Raw genomic sequence first — 20303 nt, forward strand, 5'->3', positions numbered from 1 at the left:
TACTTATCCAATAGGCCTGTCTCTGAGTGGCGGGGGTGGATATTTTAGAGGGGGGAGCGCTGAACCGGGTGGATCTAGGGCAGTGGGTCTCCTCCTTTTTTAGACTCATTGCAGCCCTCATCAGACTTGAGGCACGGCTCCATAACTGTAGTGAACTGAGCAGCACCCTGTTTCAAAAACTAGTGTATTTATTACTGTGTCTTGCCTCCTTGCAGCCAGGCAAGGGAGACCCTGACCCTGCCCATCTCCTTACACTTCCCTGGACACCCTTCGAAGGATCTCGCCCTGCCGCCCTGGTGGACAGTCACAGAAGTCAGGCTGGAAGGGACCTTCAGAGATCAGCTAGGAGACGAGATGGGGCAGATCCAGGATTTCCCAAAAGGGGGTGTGGGAGCAGCAACCCGCACCCCTTGCTCCTAGCCTCCTCTGCCCCACTGGTAGGGCAGACCGTGCTGGGGGAGCCCCCAGCCTCGTCACGGCCAAGCCCCCGGGGAAGGGGCAGAGCCCCGGCCCCTGCGCGGGGTCTCTGCCCCGCTCCCTCCCTCTGCAGAGGGGAGCCCCGCACCAACCTCCCCATCCCGGGCGGAGCCTCCTCCTCCCCGGGGAGGTGGAGCTAGGGCCGCCCTGCCCCTGCCCCGCCCCGCCCCGCCCCGCCCTGCCCGGCTCGGGGAGGCTGCTGGAGCCGCTGCCCGCGCACTGGCGCAGCCGCAGCCGGAGCCGCTGCAGCCCCGCACGCAGGTGAGCGCGGGCTGCGCACCGCGGGGCAGGGGCAGGGGCAGGGGCAGGGCCGGCTCCGCTACCCCCGCACGGGGCTTGGCAGGGCCCCGCACGCGGCTGCGGGACGGGCAGCCAGGTGTGGAGCCTCGGGGCCCTCCAGCGTCCCCGGTCTTCCCTCCCAGCAGCAGCGCTGCCCGCTCTCCTGCTGCTGGGCTTGTTCCTAAAGTCTGCGCTCCCGGAGTGCGAAAAACTTAGCTCTTTCTCCTATCTGTCGCTCTATAAATAGATCCCTATCTCTCTATATACATAGGCATAAAAGGAAGAGCTCCGTTTTTCGCACCCTGGAAGCGTAGACTTTAGAACAACACCCAACATCGCTGGAGTTGGCAAGGCTGCATCAAGCCAGGGTCCCGCCGCCCCCAGGGAGAGACTCCGGGCCGCACCTGGCGAGGAGCATGCCGGGCTTCTGCGGGGAAGGGGGTGGAAAGGTTGAGTTACGACTGACGCTGGGACCGAGTCCTGGCACACATTTCCATTCAGGGGATGAGCTTGGAGAACTGAATTTCCTGGCTTAGGGGTGCATACCTGATCCCGAATGGTGTCGGTTCAGGGTTGCATACGTAATGCTCTCTTTACTGTTTTTTAACAAGGGAGGAAGCGACAGACTTGGCACAATGAGGTTGGGCAACTGGATCTGGCACGAATTGTGCTTAAAACTTAAGCTCAGTTCCTCCGGTCACACCTATAGAGCCAGGGTGTTTTTTCAGACCTGCAGATCAAACCCCTGATACTGTGGTGTTGGCAAGGCTGCTTTGCTGAACATGGCCGTAAACTTTTTAAAAACTTTGCCAGTGCCCTAGAAAGATAGTGGGCTAAGTCTGTCCTTTTTGTGAAAAAAAAAAACTGGTAGCTAATATAACATGAACACCCTGCCCCACCCCCAAGCCCAGGAAGAGTATCTTTTATTTCCCCTCCAAAAGCTGGTGGAGACTCACCTCAAACTTTCTAAGATAAAAATGTCTGAGACTGAGCATCGAAAGGTTCAGCCCAAAAGAAAATATTCTGGGGAAGCCTCAATGAAATTGTCTGGCAAATCCCTCCTATCCTCAGTCTTTACCCTCCCTCCCCTGCCTACCTGCACGCACGCGCACATGTATGCACGCAAATCCCTTTTGTCCTCAGTCTTTACCCTCCCTCCCGAGCCTACTTGCACACACACACACATGTCTGCACACAAATCCCTTGTCCTCAGGCTTTACCCTCCCTCCCCTGCCTACCTGCACGCACATGTATGCATGCAAATCCCTTGGCCTACACATGCACACGCACATGCACAGAGCTGGAGCAGCGGACTATCCTAGCTGGTGGGTTGGCGTGCTGTTTCTAGCAGTTCTTATACCGAGTAGGTAACAGGCTGACTGGCCGTTTCTCACTTTTACATGTCCTTAGAAGGGAGAATGTGACCAGGGCAGGAAGGGGTAAAAGTGGAGATGTCTCTGACAGTGGACCCTTATGAATGGTTCTGGTGCTTGTGAGACAGTGTTTTAAACCCTTGTCTTCTGGTGTTGTTGAAACCAAAGGGTTAATGAGACCGTTTGCTGCTGTTCTGCAAACCAGCTGAAGTGAGTTCTGCTCCCTCTCAGGAGCGGGCATGAAGGAAACAATCCTCGCTGGGAGAACACTCTGCCAATGAGTAGAAAGAGTTCTTTTATGCTTTGATTTTTTGCGATGGCATCTGGTAAGATCCCGCATGACAACTGACGTGTATTCTTATAGACTGCCGTGTCAGCTCACAAGATTTCCTCTTGGCAAAAAAGCCTGTACCAAGGGCAATATGAGTAAGACATGAAATATTTGGTATTTCAAGATAAAGGCAGGCATCTGCCAGGGTTGAATTTTATCTCTGTACCCATTCACCATGTATGCATAAGGTACCATTAAAGAAGGCTTCGAAGATAACAAGCAGGTCATTTGAGTTAATGGAGTTTATATAACACCGTAGGATGGGCCACAGAGCTTCAACTAGAGCAGAACTGAATATGCTGAGTGCCTTGAACAAAAGCATCAAGAATTGTGGAATGATGATTAATGCTAAGAAAAGCAAGACAAGGAAGTTAAGGAAAATGCAGCAAAGTATAAGATTCTGTCTAGACAGCAAGGGATGACACGTTTCTGTACTTGGGTCACTGCAGGCATACTGATAAGTTTCTGTACTTAGGCGGTTTGCCTATATCAGATGGGAAATGCGGTAGAAAAATGAAAACAGTAATTGTTGCAGAAAGTTCATTCTGTATCTTCATTGTCTTCTGCGTTACGGAAAGGTAATTTTACACATCTACCTGACACGCTAGATGTGGCCAGCCCCCCCGTGGTTGACTCTGGAAGCTGGACACTGGAAAAAATACAACCAAACACTAGGAGGTTAATCAGACCTGTGAATTCTGGGGCTGGAAAAGAATTTTGGAAATCAGCCGGATCTCCATACCCACAAGTGACGACCTGTGCAGAAAGATGAACTTGGAAAGAGCACGGCTGCTTGAAATACATGATTCAAGGAAAAGCTCTTTCTGTGGACACCTACCCCGGTCATCACTAAATGGCTCAATTCCTGCATTTTATACTATGAGACAAGATGGAAGGAAAACTAGGAAAGAGGAGGAAAATAAGCGTAGCTACATCAGAAGGATGGAGTAGTATCCACGAGAGACCATGTTTTACAGCTCTGCCATCCGACCCTCAAAGATGGAGGGTGGTGATAGATAACCTCCAAATTGGAGGTGACTCTTGAAGAAGACAACAGCTCACTATTGCCCCTCCAGAGCTATTGTTAAAATAACAAAACACAGTATTCCTGTGGTTATGAGAAGATTGGAGATGTTGCTTGGACCACATAATATTAACCCAAGGGCTGCTTAATGCTAACACCTTTTAACATCGGCCACAGCACTAGGAAATCTCTTGTCCGGAGGGCTGTTGCCAACTCCCCCAACTCTTCAGATCACAAGATATTTGTGGTCTATCCTAAGGCCCTGTGAACCCTATGATTATGAGTCTATACTGAAATCCAGAGGTATGACTGCAGCTCATGTAGATATACTTGATCTAGTTTTAAAACTAGCTTGCTTGGTTGCTGCTAGGAGTCTAACCATGGTATTGTAGAGCTCAGCTTGGGCTTGTTGCCTGAGTATTTACCAGGGTGTTGTGTGGATTTTGCAGCTTGTGCTGGGCTCCGCACTGCCATGGCGACAAGGCACTCAGCACCCAGCTGGCTAGTATACCATTAGCTCAAGCTTCTCCATACAGCTATGGTTGCAGTTACATCTTTGACTGTCCCACAGGCACATCCCCAGTGAGACCCTTCATCTCCAAATAACACAAAACGTGTCCAAGAGAGAAGCCTGCAAACCCAAAATGTGCTGGCTCAAAAAGGTGAATAAAAGACCGCAAAGCCATAACTATTATGATGTCTCTCGTATGATTTGTCTTCTGAAGAGCTCATGATTCTTGAGCAATTCCCAGGCAGACCTGAGTCATGGCTTGTGGCAACATGGGGTTAACAAGTACTGAAAAAAACAGAAGATCCTTTAATCTGAACAGCCGCTCAGCTCCGTTATCAATAGGGGCAGTGCCTTTGGATGTCTGTCAAGAAGGGGAATTGTTCAGCTGCTTTCAGCTTTCTCTGAGGGCGTCTCTCTGGACACGAAAATGGAAAGTATGCCTGTAAGTTACCATCATTTGGAATAAAACTTGTGTGAATTCAACATGCCATAGCTATTCCTGAATAAAACCAGCTGTGGATGCCGTGACTCCTCCAGAGAGAGCTGCTTGTTCTGGGTTAGCTTCATCCAGGTTGGGATATTGCAGAATGACCCCATGCATAGACGAACCCGGATGGCCCTAGTCCTCTGCATTTGGCATCCCTGGTTGCCTTACTGGAAGCTTATTTCCGATGGTACCTGGTTGTGGCTAGACACCGCACTGTACGGGCCTTCAAGATAATGCACAAAAGTCTTGCATTGATGTCAGTGGGCTTTGGTTAAGGCACTATGTTGCATATGTGTTTTCTCTGTGATCTGGATTTCTCACCCCCCCCAGTTTTGTCAGTTCAGCGTCACATGGGGCAGACAGGCTAATTCCAGCTGGATTAACATTGGCACAGAGCAAACTTCAGCCCAGGTTGTGCATCTAGCTGTTTTGCAACTCAGAATTGCAGCCTCCCGCTCTGTTTCAACTCGTTGCAGAATCCTGCGGGCCCTGGAAGAAAAACAAGAAAACAAACAGGAGAACAAGGAGGGCTTGTGCAGACCTGAGGGGCCAGGAAGACGTCAGGACCAAAAGAGCTTTTTGCCTAAGAATAAACCAGGAGCGGGAGTGGCCATCTCAGCTTCTTTCCTGTCTGTGGTTTGCCCCGCAGCTGGCAGGAGAGAACTTGGATAGCGCTGTGTTTCTAAGCTGCAAAATGAAGGAACCCTTTTCCAAAATTATTGTTGGCACTCTTCTAAGCTCCTGTCTTCTCACTCTGGGTTGCTGTTCCTGCCTCCTACCAGGAAACCTCTGTCCAGGCCTTCCAGAAGTGATTAGACCTGCTATGTAACAAGAGGGATTCACCCCCATGTCCTGTCCCCTCCACCCACCCCCATGCACGGTTTTGTCTTCTCCATTTAGAGTATAGATACATTCAGGATGGGAGTTGGGTATTACTTTGGTCTTCTCTGTGCTAGAAAAATGGATCAAAGTTTGGTTCTAGTCAGCGTACTGATTTTTTCCCCCCCAGCAGTACAGAAACCTCTGTGCTCTTGTGTACTTTTTGGTTTCCCTTGATAGACCGATACACCCCAAAAGCACAAGCTTTGGGAGGCAGAGAGGATTTGTGCGATGTCTGATGCTCTGTCAACTCCTGGGGCAGGTCCTGCCATCCCTGAGGCTATGGGAGCTGTCGCTGCTGGTGTACTACTACTAGAAAGGCATTGTGGGCCAGTGGGAAGAACACTGGGCTGGGATCAAGGAACTTGTGCCACTGACTTGCCGGTAACCTTGGGCAAGTTACCTCACTTCTTGGTGAGCCTCAGGCTAGATACAGACAGTCAAAAAACCCAAGGCTGAATCAGTTCAGTCTTTGCAGGTTTGTCTAAACTGCACAGATTAAATTGAAACAGAAGTGAACAGACTTTGATTCAGGAAATGCAGCTCCATGGCTGCAGTGCCTCAGGCCAGAAGCCTGGGCATGCTACAGCATGGCTCTCTGGCTGTATTTACTTCCTCTTCCTGCTGCCCCTGAGGTCTCTGGGACTTGCAGTCCACGATCGCAGCAGAAGGACTCTGCAGGGTTCTCATCACTTCCTCTTCCTGCTTCCAGGTGCCTCTGGGATTTGTAGTCCACAGTTGCAGCCAGCAGTAAGTTTAAGCAAGGGAAGGGGCATTTCCCCCCTCCCCCCCCCGGCCCCAGACCCCAGCTGGGGTTTGCCTGGAGGGGCCAGTCCCCCCCGCCACAGACTGGGCTGCATCCCCAACCAGGCTTGTGCCACCTCCACCCCCTTGTCAGCCAGCCCTCACTGCTCCAGCTAGGGAGCAGAGGGGTGGGGCCAGCCCTGCTCTCTGAAGCAGACCGCACAGCCTAGCCTAGGGCTGCAAAGCATGTTGGGGTGCTAGGGGACTGTGATTTAACTTGAACCAGGAAGGGATCTGGGACAGAAGTTTCATAAACCGGTTTGACCCAAATCAGTTACATCTGATACTGCATTCAACCAGGTTTATCTTAAACCAGTTTCAGCCATTTTGAAACTGGATTACATGCGCTGAGCTTCTGTTTTGTTACAAGTTTAAACCAGTTTCTGATCACTTAAACTGGTTTATGTGCAACTTCTGTCCATAGCCTCAGTGTCCCTGTCTGTAAAGTGGGGACAATGATGCTTACCCTACTTTGAGACCTACTGATGAAAAGCACGGGGAGGGGAGAGGAATGTGCAGGCCAGAGTACGCTGTACCAAGCATATCTCGAGTTCATTTGCTAGTGCTGCAGGGAGGGAGCACTTGACTGAAGCATCTGAAGTTCTGACTCATATTTGTGCCGCACCCTCAACTGCACAAAATGTGTCTCTGTGATGGCCCTGCCTCTTTAAAAAAAAAACAGAAAGGAAGAAAGAAAACAATTTCTGCATAGTTTGTGGTTTTTACTCCAGGCTCTGGAGACTCTGAGCTGTTTTTTTACTACATGAGTTGAAACGTTTGCTAGGAGAACACTGTGGGGGCTGGGAGATGGACGGTCCCTGAATAGCTTGTTTTTCTCTGATTTATCCTGGAATAAGCGTCACAACCACTCGCGTGCCAAATGAAAACTGAAAACGTGTGTGTCTAAATGACTGACTAAACCAAAACAGTCATGCTCCTTACAGTGCAGTTGCTGACGGGAAAGAAGGATGTAAAACGGCACTTTTTTATTTTTATTTTTTGCACAAAGCTTGTGGGTGTCCAGGTCAGATTTCCCACTCAGTTATATTCACATTTTTTAAAGTTTAGCACTGCAGAGGTCCCTGCAAGCTGCTGGCAGAGGAGTGACTGTGTTCTTTTCTGCCCAATCATAGAAAAGTTGGGCTGGAAGGGACCTCCAAGGGTCACATCTAGACCAACCCCCTGCCTGAGACAGATCATCCCTATTGAAACCACCCCATATAAATTCTTGTCTGACCTACTGGCAAAACTACACAGTCAACCCTGACACAACCACAAGACGTAACACCCTAACCTGCCACCGGTAAAGCAGGGGGATGATGGTGGCCAATGTCCTGTTGCTTTAACATTGTTAAAATCCCCAAGAGATCCATGACCTCCAATACAGAGAAAGGCAACCTCCTCCCCACCCCCAGTCCATACCAGTCTGACCATGGGTAAAATTTAGGGGTGCACCAATAAAGATTTTTTTGGGCTGAGATGACTGGTCATTAATCAGCCGTATTGGCCAATACCGTTACGATAGCCTGTATGCAACCTAACAGCTTGGAAAGCAGCATCTGGCTGGTAAGTCTGGGGTAGGGGGGGAAGAGGCATGGAGGGGGCACATCGAGACCTCCATGGTGAAGGCGAGAGTAGGGCTGGGGCAAGGGTAGGCACTGCCCAGCTGAGGCAGGGTGCAGGATGGAGCCATAGATGGCTTATCCATGTGCATACCCCCAGGGGAGACGGGGGGGCATGTGCCCCCTGGATTTGTACATGGGGCAAGGGCAAGCTGCCTGCTGCAGGCTTGGGGCCAGAGGCTGCATTGGCCTCTTCCTGGCAGGGGGCCTGGCCTGGGGCTGTGCTTGGGGCAGGCAAGGTGGCAGATGGTGGCACTGGGAGGGGGGCTACAGGACAGGCTACAGTCACCCCAAAATTCACCATAGCGCGTGTCCCCCATCCCTGCCGTAGCCCTTCTCCCAGCACCGTTGCCACCCGCCCTGGCCCAGCCCCACCCTGCCAAGAAGAGGCTGGCACAGCCTCTAGCCCCGAGCGCATAGCAGGAAACCCACCCTCACCCTGCGCGCAAATCCAGAGGGCACATGCCGCCTATGCCTTCCCTGGGGTATGTGCTGCAGTAGGGAGCTGCCCCCTCCCTGCCCCCCGCCCCCGCATGCTCCGACTGTGGCTCCACCCCCTGACCTGCGCCTACCTGGCTGGGCAGCCCCTGCCTCAGCGCCACTCCCTCCCTCTCTTACCATGGGGGCTTCAATCTGTCCCCACTATGCCCCTTCTCCCCCTCCCCGCCCCCCACAAACTTACCAGCTAGATGCTGTTCTCCAAGTTGCCAGGCTGCATGCCTGGCCACATGCATGCTGCAGCTGCGTGTATGCACATGGCATTTATCAGTGATATTATCAGCTATATCAGCCAAAAAAAGCCGATTGCCAATAATGTCAATTTTCCTTTTATCGGTGCCAATCTGATATGGACCGTTATAAATCAGTGTACCTCGGATAAAATTCTTTCCTGACCCCAAAAATGGTGATCAGTCAGATCCTGAGTGGAGGGGCAAGACCCTCTAGCCAGCTAACAGGTAATGCACTAAGCTGATTTCTTCTTGCACAGTGTCTAATAGGTGTGCACTGATAAAGATTTCCTTGGCCAATACCGATAGCTGATTATTAACCAGCCGTATTGGCCGATACCAATTCAATAACCTCTTTACAGAAGTACAGCCGGGCAGCATGGAGAGTAGTGCCCTGCAGGTAAGTCTGTGGAGGGAAGAGGTGTGGGGGAGGGAAGGGGTATGAGGGGTGCAGGTTGAGGCCCCCACAGTGAGGGAGGGAGTGGGGCAGGGCCTGGGGGCACTGCCCAGCCAGGGCAGTGAATACGACCCTGGGGCTGGGACAGGTAGCAGGATGGAGCCGTAGTTGGCTCACCCAGGGGTGGGGAAGGAAGAGGGGCAGCTCCCTGCCCCTGCGTGCACCCTGGGGAGAGGCATGGGGGGGCATGTGCCCCCCCCCCCCAGATTTGTTCGCGGGTCAGAGGTAAGCTGCCCCCTGTAGGCTCAGGGCCAGGGGTGGTGCCAGCCTCTTCTCGGTGTGGGGGCTGGGCTCAGAGTGGGTGGGAGCAGTGCAGGCTCAGCTGTGCAGGGCAGACCGGTGGGCAGCAGCGCTGAGAGGGGGTGGCTATGGGGGGGGGGCCTAAGGCAAATGTTGGGGTGGCCATAGCCCTCCCCAACCCCTCCTAGCACTGTCCCTGCTTGGGGCACTCCACTCTGTTGCCTTTCCCTTGGGAGCCCCCCCACTGCAGGGCAGGCAGGGGATGTGTAGCCCACGTGGGGCTCCCAAGGGAAAGCAGCAGAGCGGAGTTCCCCAAGCAGGGGCAGGGCTTGGGGGGGCTCTAGCCAGCCCAAAATTTGTCTTAGCCCCCCCATAAGCACCCTACTCAGCCCCGCCACCTGCCCTGCACAGCTGATCCCGCTCTGCTCCCACCTGCTCTGAGCCCAGCCCCCCCACACTGGGAAGAGGCTGGAGCTACCCCTGGCCCCAAGCCCATAGCAGGCAGCCCACCTCTGCCCCTTCACAAATCTGGGGGGGGCACATGCCCCCCCGTGCCTCTCCCAGGGGTGCATGCAGTGGTGGAGAGCTGCCCCTCCTCCACACCCCCAGACAAGCCACCCACAGCTCCATCCCTTTGCCTGTCCCAGCCCCAGGGTCCCATTCACTGCCCTGGCTGGGCAGCATCCCCTGCTCCTGCACCACTCCCTCCCTCACTGTGAGGGGCCTCAATCTGCACCCCCACACCTCTTCCCTTCCCCCTCCACAGACTTACCTGCAGGGCACTGCTCTCCACGCTGCCCGGCTGTATTCCTGGCCACGTGCACGTACACTGAGTCCAGGGGCCCAGCCAGAGGCACATTATATTTATCAGTGACTTTATCAACTACAGTGGGCAAAAAAAGCTGATATCCGATAATATTAATTTTCCTTTTATCAGTGCCAATCCAATATGCAACCTACGTATCGGTGCACCTTTATTGTCTATTCTTACCCCTGTGTCTATATTTTAGACCAGTTCTTTACAGTATTTTTCAGCTGTAGGCCAGAATAGTCTAACCCAAGTCCAAAGTGGGCCATCGCTGGGACCTGCCCACCACCGTCAGCACTGTTTCTTCCTGCCAAGCAGCAAAGCCTCTGCCACCATGGTCCCCTGTTGCCGAATGCCACAGACCAGATCCAATGGCTTCACAGGCCAAATCCAGCCTGCAGGTTGCTGACCAGTGCCTTAGATGCTTGCAGTTTTACCAGGCAGGGACCTTGCTTTACTACATGACTATAAAGAACACGACTGGGATTGCTGGAAGCAGCCAACAATCAAGTCAGCTAATTTCTGGCTGCAGAATATTTATTACCAAAGGCAGAAAGAGCAGAGTTTGTGGCCTTAGTGAGCTTGTAAAGATCCTCACCGATGTCTTGCTTGGGGTAGAGGGGCAAGAGGGGGATCTTGGAGGAGACCAGTTAAAAGAGTGTATCTTGCTGCATCCTGTTCTTTTCGGGAGCAATTCATCCCAGGCACAGGCAGCCAACACAAGGCCTGCGTGCTGCTTACCGTCTCTTTTGACCCTACTGTGAGGGTATAAATGGCACATCACCTTTGCACGAACAGCATCTTGGGATCTACAAAACACCTGGAAGTTAAACGCATGGAACATTGAAGGAAGTATCCCCAACTTACCTCCTCTTGGATGGTGTGATGCAGAGCCGGGTTTCCTCTGGAGCACCACCCCCTCAGTAGCACAGCGTTTTGCCTCCTTTAAGAAAGATGCGCTCAGGAGTGACTGCAGAGTTCCTCACAGAACAAAAGGACCAGGAGATCTGATCATGCTTGGAAGAAAAGGGTGCACAGCTTTCTCCCTGCTTTTCCTCCCCTTCCACTGCCGGCCTCTTAGAGTGTGACAAGACCTGGCCTTTCTTGTTTCTTTAATATCTCAGTGCTCAGTATAATCAGATTTTAAGGCACACGTTTGTTGTCTGTGTCTGGTTCTGGTTCTAGTCTGAGTTTTGAAACCACTCTATGGCTTTGAACGTGTGTTACAAGGGGTGTGTAACATCCTCTGCCTCTCAGCAACCCACCTACCAGCTGATGCTTTCTACTGCAAGACAGGTTTTGGGTGGAAGTGGTATATCTGGGACAGCTGGAAGTAAAGCCTTAGTTGACTATGGAGGCATTGGAGTGTGTGTGTGTGTGTGTGTGTGTGGAGGGACATTTTACTGTTTCACTGTTTGTTCAATGCGCATTTGACAGCTCTTCGTATTTCGCCACTTTCCATTACTTACACCCTGATTCAACACCTCGTATGCACTTACTCAATTTTACTACTAGAAAGAGGATCATTCCTTTCTATGGGCCCACATGGGATTAAAATCAAGTGTGTATTTAAGCAGTATGCTAGGTTGGTACCCACAGGGCTAGGAAGCAAACAGAGCTCCAGTGGTTTCCTCTGGACCAGGGGCATCTCTGAACTCTGCTCCCCCAGTAAAAGACAAAGGGCAGCGGAGGGCAATGAAAATGGTTTGGGGGCTGGGGCACATGATTTATGAGGAGGGGCTGAGAGAACTGGGATTATTTAGTCTGAAGAAGAGAAGACTGAGGGGGGGATTTAATAGCAGCCTTCAACTACCTGAAGTGGGGTTTGAAAGAGGATGGAGCTGGACTGGTCTCAGTGGTGGCAGATGAAAGAACAAGGAGCAATGGGCTCAAGTTGCAGCAAGGGAAGTTTATGTTGGATATTAAGAAAAACATTCTCACTAGGAGGGTAGTAAAGGCCTGGAACAGGTTACCCAGAGAGGTGGTGGAAGCTCTGTCCTTGGGGGGTTTTAAGACCCAGGTAGACAAAGCTTTGGCTGAGATGATGTAGTTGGGGCTGGTCCTGCTTTGAGCAGGGGGTTGGACTAGGTGTGACCTCCTGAGGTCCCTTCCCACCCTCATTTTTTATGATTCTGTGATTCTGAGACTAACTACAGCTCTCTCTCACTGCCCTAAATACGCACCCATTTGAGCTGAACAAGCGAAAATGTAACATTTGATTACATAAGGAGTTATTAATTTTAAATGTTGGTGTATGCAACAGCAGGTAGCCCCGCGTGTGATGGCCAACTATGTTCTTATCTGCAAATGGATCATACTTTCCCCACTGAACTCTGGGTAGCAGGATTTCTCACAGCTGCCGTGCCTCTCTGGTGCAACTAACAGACTACACTTATCTATGCTGCTGGCAGCAATGATGCCATATTTTCTCACATAAACAGCACCGCATATAACATGCACCCTGCTTTTGGAAAACCCCAAAAAGGAACAAAGATTTACCTTGGAATACAAGTTGACTACCTAAGATCGGCAGTCTCGTCTCAAACTGGGAGTTGCACGCCAGGGCTAGGACCCAACCTGGCCTGCCAGCTATGGGGCTGCACACAGGGGCCCAACCCAGTGAGTGGCTCCAGAGCCAGCACATAGGTCAGTAATGGGTCTGGGGTGATGTGCCAGGTCAGACGCGGTGCCCCAGCTGCAGACCGCCTCCATGTGCCAGTCTGATCCGGTTGGGGAGGGAGGACTCCCTACAGTTCTGGAAATGGGGTGGCTGGGGGCGGGAGTGGGGCAGGGGAGGGAACAGCTGCAGTGTTAATTGCCATGGCACCCAGCTCCCTGGCAATTCGTGTTTCCACTGCTCAACACCCCCCACCCAATTTCCAGACCTGTGAGGAGCCCTTTTCCTCACGTATAACAAGCACCCCACTTTTCCTCTGCATCTTTTTGATGGGAAAGCATGTGTTTTTACGTGAGAAAATCCATTAATTTGAGCTGGCAAGCGAGACAAATGGGAATCTATTATTTTGACCACCTTTTGAGCATGGCTATAAAAATGCAAAAGGCAGATTTCCCATTGCAGGCAGAATGTGTTAAATGTAACCATTTAACTTTGCTCTTTTGTCTTTATTTCAGGAAAATGGCAGACAGTTTTAATGTAAGTCCTCACTTTTTTCTTTAAGGCTGTTTCAGCCAATATTGCATTGCTTTGTGCTCCAGCCTGGGTGTGGAGTGCAAGCCCCAACTCGCTCCTGGTTAACCCTCCCCAGTTCATTTAGCCCCTGCAGCAAGGAAGCTGCTTCGGCCTTCCTTTCTCCCGTGTGCCTTTGGCTTCACCATGGACCAAGTGAGGCACCAGTCCCATCTGCAAGGGGAGCTCGATGGGACCTCTCTTCATTGTATTAAAGCAGAGATCTTTGTATGGAGAATGCATCTTGATAATCAGCATGCACCATATCAAGATTGCTCAGCTTTTTGCCTGGATATTTATTGCTTAACATTGCTTTCTGGAAATCTCAGGTTGGGCACAAATGGTTGCTCACTGCCCATGGGTAGACAAGGTGTTTTGGGTAAATCTGGTATCTTTTATTAGACCAACTATTTGAATTGGTCTAATAAAGGATAACAGATTTACCCAAAGAACCTTATCTGCCTATGTCCTTAGCTGCAACCTATACCGCTGCTCACAGCCTATGGAAATTTGGAGGGGCGGGTGAAAGCAAAAGGAAAAACAGGCCTGTTTTAAAGTTCACTGGAGTCCATTAACCAATTCAGGGCAGGGAGCACTAGGATCATTTAGTCTAGTCTTCTTCTCTCATGACGACCACATCACATAATCCCTTTCATAAGTTTATCTGCCTTCCTCTTAATGCTGTTAATTGGGGTTTTTTTCTGATTTTCTTTTTCCCCTCGCTACTCCTGCTGGGCGGCTGTTCCAGAATCTCACCCTCCCATTTAGAAACCATCTCCCAGTTTCCAGCATGCATTTATTCATGTCCAGTTTACACCCAGTTGTCCTTGTGCCAGTGCTATCCTTCAGCTTAAATAGCTCTTCTCCCGCTCAGGCTAGGCAAAAATGCCAAGTGCTTCTGGTATCCACTTGTAAGGCAGGATCTCAGCTCCCCTGATCATCCTGGAACAGGCTACCTAGGGAAGCTGTGAAATCAGTGTCCCTGGAAATGTTCACGAGTTAGTTGGACAGACATATGGCTGGGATGGTTTAGCCAGGGATGCTGCTGCCCTGAGCAAGGGCTGGACTAGATGACCCTGTGAGCTAGCTCCCTTGCAGCCCGACTTTCCTACGATCCCAGCGGCCCTTCCCTGTGCTGCTTCTGTTCGAATTCCCTTTTGGTGAACACGCGTGAGCAGGACAGCGCACAGTGCTCCAGCAGCTGATACTCAGGTTCCTGGTGGACAGCCTTGCTCTTCCACTTGGGGTCAAACTAATCACCAGATCTAAGGGCAAGAGAGAATTTTTCCCTCTAGTTGGATTGGCAAAGATTGGGGGTAGAGGAAAGGGGCTTACCTGCCTCTGCAGCATGGGATGTGCTTTTCTTCCTGTCCCCCCGATGCTTTGTGGTTGTGGCAAGTGGGGGTCGGAGTGGATGATTTCTAGGACTCTTTGGATAAATAGCTCTCTGCAGCTGCAGGGGACTAGATCCAATGACCCAGGATGCCTTCTTTTTTTTGGCCTGTGTTTCTATGAGGTGTTGCTAGTGCCACTGGGATTTCCCCATCTCTGCTAAAAAGATTTTACCTGATGCAGCCTAGCATTCTTTTTGCTTTTCTTGGGGCTGCCTAGCATGAGTGGCTCAGTCATCTCTTGACTTGTGTAGAAAGACCTCGGTCTTTCTCCTCCGCTGTTGTTCCCAACAGAAACGCTCCCCACGTGTAGTAAAAAGCTTCCTGCTTGCTATAGCGGGCTTTGGATCAGACCTTAATAGAAAGAAGGCAGAGCACAGGCTGGCTGCTATCCTGATTCTGGTCCTAGGGAAGTCTGGGAAAGACTTCCACAAATTGCTGAGGCTGCTGGAGCAATTTTAGTAATGGCAGAGCTAATAGCTTCTTTCTTTTCTTCTCCCTACCAGTTATCTGATGCCTTGGCTGGATCTGGGAATCCAAACCCAAACCCAAACCCGAATGCACCTCCAAACCCAGCCTGGCCTCCTGGTCCCTGGGGAAACCAACCTACAGGTCCCGGAGCATTCCCAGGGTATCCTGGGGCTTTCCCAGGTCCTTATCCTGGCGCACCGGGGGCCTATCCTGGCGCACCGGGGGCCTATCCTGGCGCACCGGGGGCCTATCCTGGCCCACCAGCAGGCCCAGGAGCATTTCCTGGTGCTCCAGGGGCATATCCTGGAGCACCCACGGGACCTGGCACATTTCCTGCCCCTGGACAACCACCGAGCGGACCGGCAGCACCTCCTACTGCACCCCAAAGTGGACCTGGGTCAGGACCTCCCACACAGCCAGGAGACACTGCATTGGTGAGAGCTATGTGATGCACTTGCTTTTGTCTTTAGGCTATTGCCAGCATAATAGCTGGAGTTGAGGCACCCAACTTGCTGAAACTACAGTGGGGCCTGGAATGAGAAGCACAGGGGTTAAATCCTGCAAGTGCAGGAGATGCAGGGTGCCCTCCCAGAGAGTTGCGAGCGCTCAGGCTGCCACCCCCTTGGAGCAGGAGCACCACCGCAGGGGAGCGTGAAAGTCTCTGAAGAACCTCACTGCGGAAGATGGAGCTGTTACAGAGATGGACTCAGCTGCAAAAACCTAACGGCCTGCAGGCCACATGCAGCTGCCAAGGGGTTAACATGTGGCCCACCCAGTCTAGGCAGTACTCCCCCCAGCACTCTGCCACCTGCCAGGACCTCAGGGATCCTCTTCCTCTCTCTGAATTGTGCTACCTGACCTCCATCCCTAGAGACAGAGTCAAGGGAGACTGGCTGGAGGGGGCATTGGCAGAGGACATTGGCAGGACAGGGGGGGGATGCACACACACCTGTAGTGTAGGGGGTTGCACACCCTTGGTGAAGTGGGGTGTGTATAGGGCCGAATTAACACATAGGCAAATGAGGCACATGCATAGGGCCCTAAGCTACAGGGGGGAGTTAACCACTAAAGGGTTAACCTGGCCCTGGGTGTGCAGGTGCAGTGTGGCCTGTAGCTCAGGGGGTGCCAGCTCCAGTCCCGGTGAAGTTGGCCCACCCTGGTCTAAAGCATGGGTAATAGATGCACCTTCAGGCAGCATCACAGTAATTTCACCCGTGTACACAGAGGCTCAGGGATACCTTACCTGCAGGAATAAGAGCCTAATGACTGGCAATCTCCAGGCGCGTTGCTAGGATCACCGTCACTTCATGCATATGCAAACGCCCATGGAGGAAGCCGGTGCTCTCATGTGCCAACTTTGTGGCTGTTTCTCACTAACAAAACCACACTTGTGCTCTTTCACAGAAAGTCCCCTTTGAACTCCCCTTGCAGACGGGACTGATGCCTCGTTTGCTCATCACGATCACGGGCATGGTGAAGCCAAAGCCAAACAGGTAAAAGGAAAGCTGAAGCAGGTGCCTTGCAGCAGGGACTAAGCAAACTGGGGAGGGTTAACCAGGAGCGAGCTGGGGCTTGCACTGCATGCCCAGGCAGGAACATAAAGCAAAACAACTCTCTTTATCCTTGCATGGGCTGGCTGAGCATGAGGCTCATATGTGCAGAAGTAGATGCTCTATGTCAGGTGCTTTCAGCCCTCACAGACATTGAGGAGCCTTACTTCTGTCCCCTCTCCACCTACCAAGGACTGCAGCTGAGCTAATCCAAGTGGCACTTGCTTCTGCCGCCAGCCTGTCCTAGCAAGTTACTACCCAGCTTGCAGCTGAGGAAGAAGGGAGGGACCTGGGTCTCCTACATGTGACTCTGAGTCAGTGTTTATATAACTAATTGAATTTTCCACATGGTCTCTGCAGTGACCAACCTCCTCTTAGTCTCTGTTTCAGAGAACAAACGGGCCTTCACTGTGCTGTGTATTAAGATGGCCCAAGTTGCCAAAGATCTGGGGGCACTTGGGGCACTTTGGAGGGATCTGTCAGCAGGACCACAACATCCAGTTCTTGATAAATGACCAGATGCATCTTTGAACCAGCAGCTTTTCAAAGTAACTCATTGTAAATGCAAACAGGAGTGTGGAAGGCCCTGGGGTTCCTCAGTAAGACAGACACGGTGGCGAGATGGGAGTCCTCAGCTAGACTTGCTGAACCCATTTAGATCATGATCTGCATTCATTGGGATGCCTGTTCTGCTCGTTCAGCGTTAAGGCCTTCCAGGCAGCAAGTTTCCAAGGTTATTAGATTGGAAATTGGCAGCAACATTCAAAAGCAAACTTCCAAGACTGGGCTTTCTCTTCTAGTTTCAGGCAGCATGTAACATGTAATAGCATAAGCATATCCAGAAAGGTTCGGCTTGCTTTAATTAGCTCCTGTGACTTTTTGCGAAGGAGCCTAGAGTCAGTCCCAGGGCATAGAGCAGCTGCTACATTCTTGTCTCTTGCAGATTTAACATAGATTTCAAGAAAGGGCAGGATGTTGCCTTCCACTTCAATCCCCGCTTCAATGAAGACAACAAAAAAGTGATAGTCTGTAACTCGATGCTTCAGAATAATTGGGGAACGGAGGACAGAACAGCACCCATGTTTCCATTTGAAGCTGGCAGACCTTTTAAGGTAAAAAGTAAACTTTATGAGTCAAGTCATCCTTGATGTAAAACATGTTTAGATGTGCATTTTCTAGCTTTCAGTAGTTAAATACAATACCATCTTTTCTCCCATACAGAGAACAAATAGGCACCTTGTTTTCAAAAGGCAGAATGAAAAATTTTTTTCCAGAGTTATGACTTCATAGAGCAGGGACAGAGTAACTTCAGCTGACATACCCTCCCGCTGCCACTTAATTAAAGCTGAAGCCCTAGCTCCTGCTGAAGGCTGGGCTCTGTGGATGGATCTATGATTTTGAAAAGAACTACAATCCTCAGAGTTGAAAAAATAATAGGCGAGAGACCAGGAATGGCTATCAGAAAGCAAAATTGCCTGAAGAAAGGTGAGCTTGATTAGGGAACATTAAGACTGTTAGAAAAGGAAAGACTGAAGTGAACAGTGACCTAGTAAGTCAATTGTCTCCTTCAGCTGCTTGAATAGTAAAGCCACAAGCACTACATGCAAGAAAATATAGTAATTTAGCCCTTTGCTCAGCTTTCTAAATAATAACTGGGTACAAACAGTAAACTACCTTCTCAGTCTATGGTTATGTTTTACCTTCAGATATGGATATGTCAGCAGGGCAGCGTTAGGAAGCTTGCTTGGCCCTTGATCATTTTGTTAGCCAGAGGAAAGATGCAGACAGTCAGGATTGTCAGTAATGGAAAAAAAATGCTACAAAGGCTTTGATACTTTAAAAAAAAAAGTCAATGAATCTGGTTATAAAGAAAACTGCTGCTGCGACTTGTCCGGAGGCACACAGACAAGATTTTGGAAGAACTGGCAGCTTCGTGCGGTGTGCTGTTTCCATAACTTTCTCAACAGGTTCTTTGCCCTGCCCCCACTAACACCGATTCTCTCTGCTGGCACTCAACAGGGCATCTGCAAGGACTTTGAACCTTGATAAAACTAAAGTTTCATATCAGCAGTCTCCCAGTGGATGGGAAGGAAAACCAGCTCACAGAAAACTGCTTGTAAAGAAATATTTTCTATAAGATAGTTTTGTGTTTGGTCACAGCTTGACTTTGGCCACAAAAGGTGGAGGTGCTGCTGTTTGCAGAGCACTGGCCTGTCTCGTGATGGCTAAGGACGTAGTATTGGAAGGAAAGGGCTCCTGAACCCTCATGGAAGTGCTGCCAGAAAGGCAGGCAACATTTGTACAAGACGTCTACTATCGCAGTACTCATTTTAACACACTCAGATAGCAACTGCTTTCTGCCAATAAGAACCTGTTTCTCATTCCAAACAGGAGGCTAAAGCTAATAGGCCCCATAATCTGTGGCTCAGTCCTTGAGATAGAAGTTTTAGTCTTAAACTAACCTCTTGGCTTCTTAATCAAATTTCAGATCCAAATTCTTTGCGAGACGGATCATTTCAAGGTGGCCGTCAACGATGCTCACTTGATGCAGTACAACTACCGGGTGAGGAACCTGAATGAAATCAACAGGCTTTGCATTGCCGGGGACGTCACTCTTGGCAGCGTCACACATGCTGTGATATGAATACGAGATGTTTTGTAAGATCACTTCACCGTGAAATGCAACTCTTAATGCTTCCTGAATGGCGCTTACCTTCCTGGGGTTTTTTAAAGGTTCTGTCCACTGCGTGATAATAAACGATGCTTTTGCTAAAGGTAATGTTGTCTTCTACGTTTCTTATTCAAAGTATTAGAAAATGGGCCCAGATCTTTCCTAGCAATCAGACTTTAGCTGGCATATTAGAGGGGAGAAGAGGTGTTTAAGGAAGGCCAAAAGAGATTAACAAGAGGTGCTTTCTTTTGACAGAAGTACAGAAAATAAGAACAAGACAAGCAAGGGCATTTATACACATTCATTTGTCTGCTCCAATGCACCAGAGATCCAGTGTGTTAGATCTGAGGTGCCTGGCACTGCATTGCATACGTTTGTATAGACGGCAAAATGCAAGTCAGCGCGGAGAAAGTGGCAGCGTGCGCTTTTGAACTAAAACATTTGATGGGTTTTAGTTCAAAAGCATGCCACTGCTATTTTCTCTGTGCTGATGCGCATTTCACCATTTATACAAATGCAGGCGGCGTAGCGCCAGGCGCTTTTAAAAGAACGCATTCTTTAGTTTGGCAGCAGGCTCTGATAAGCATAGATCTGCTCAAAGCAAGCAGCAAAGAACAGAAATGGTGCTGAAGCTCTTGGCCAGAATCCATCCCAGGAGAAAGAGAACAAGGAGCTATATTTAAAAAAGTGCCTCAAAAAGCAGATTTAAGCAACTGTAATGGTGGGAATAAGATCACATAAGTGTCAGTCCATGGAAACACTTGGAGTTTCTATACTGATTTCAAGAAGTTGGTTTCTTCCCTATTGGGAGGATCATATCATCACACTGGAATATTTAAGAAAACAAGTGGACTTGTCTTAAATGTAATTGATTTTTTTTTTTCCAGAGAGCCTTTGCCAGAATGGAGAGGGTTCCTGTGTCAGCTACCAGAGAGCTATAGATTTCCCTCGGTTTCTGCCAAGATAGCCGAGGTACTGTGATCTCCAACCAGGAACCAACCCAATGGTTTGAT

The 20303-nt window shown here is 50.3% G+C and overlaps 1 protein-coding gene across 1 annotated transcript; it reads left to right on the plus strand.

The window, feature by feature from the left end:
- The first annotated feature begins 653 nt into the window (after positions 1 to 653).
- Positions 654 to 19398, plus strand: LGALS3 (galectin 3). The gene is made up of 6 exons (XM_014598840.3): positions 654 to 738; positions 13153 to 13174; positions 15105 to 15503; positions 16474 to 16562; positions 17563 to 17731; positions 19108 to 19398. Exons 2-6 carry the CDS (start codon positions 13157 to 13159, stop codon positions 19261 to 19263), a joined length of 831 nt encoding a protein of 276 aa, XP_014454326.2. The 5' UTR covers positions 654 to 738; positions 13153 to 13156; the 3' UTR covers positions 19264 to 19398.
- The last annotated feature ends 905 nt before the right edge of the window (positions 19399 to 20303 follow it).

This window comes from Alligator mississippiensis, chromosome 2 (genome assembly GCF_030867095.1).
Source record: "Alligator mississippiensis isolate rAllMis1 chromosome 2, rAllMis1, whole genome shotgun sequence".
Taxonomy (NCBI): domain Eukaryota; kingdom Metazoa; phylum Chordata; order Crocodylia; family Alligatoridae; genus Alligator; species Alligator mississippiensis.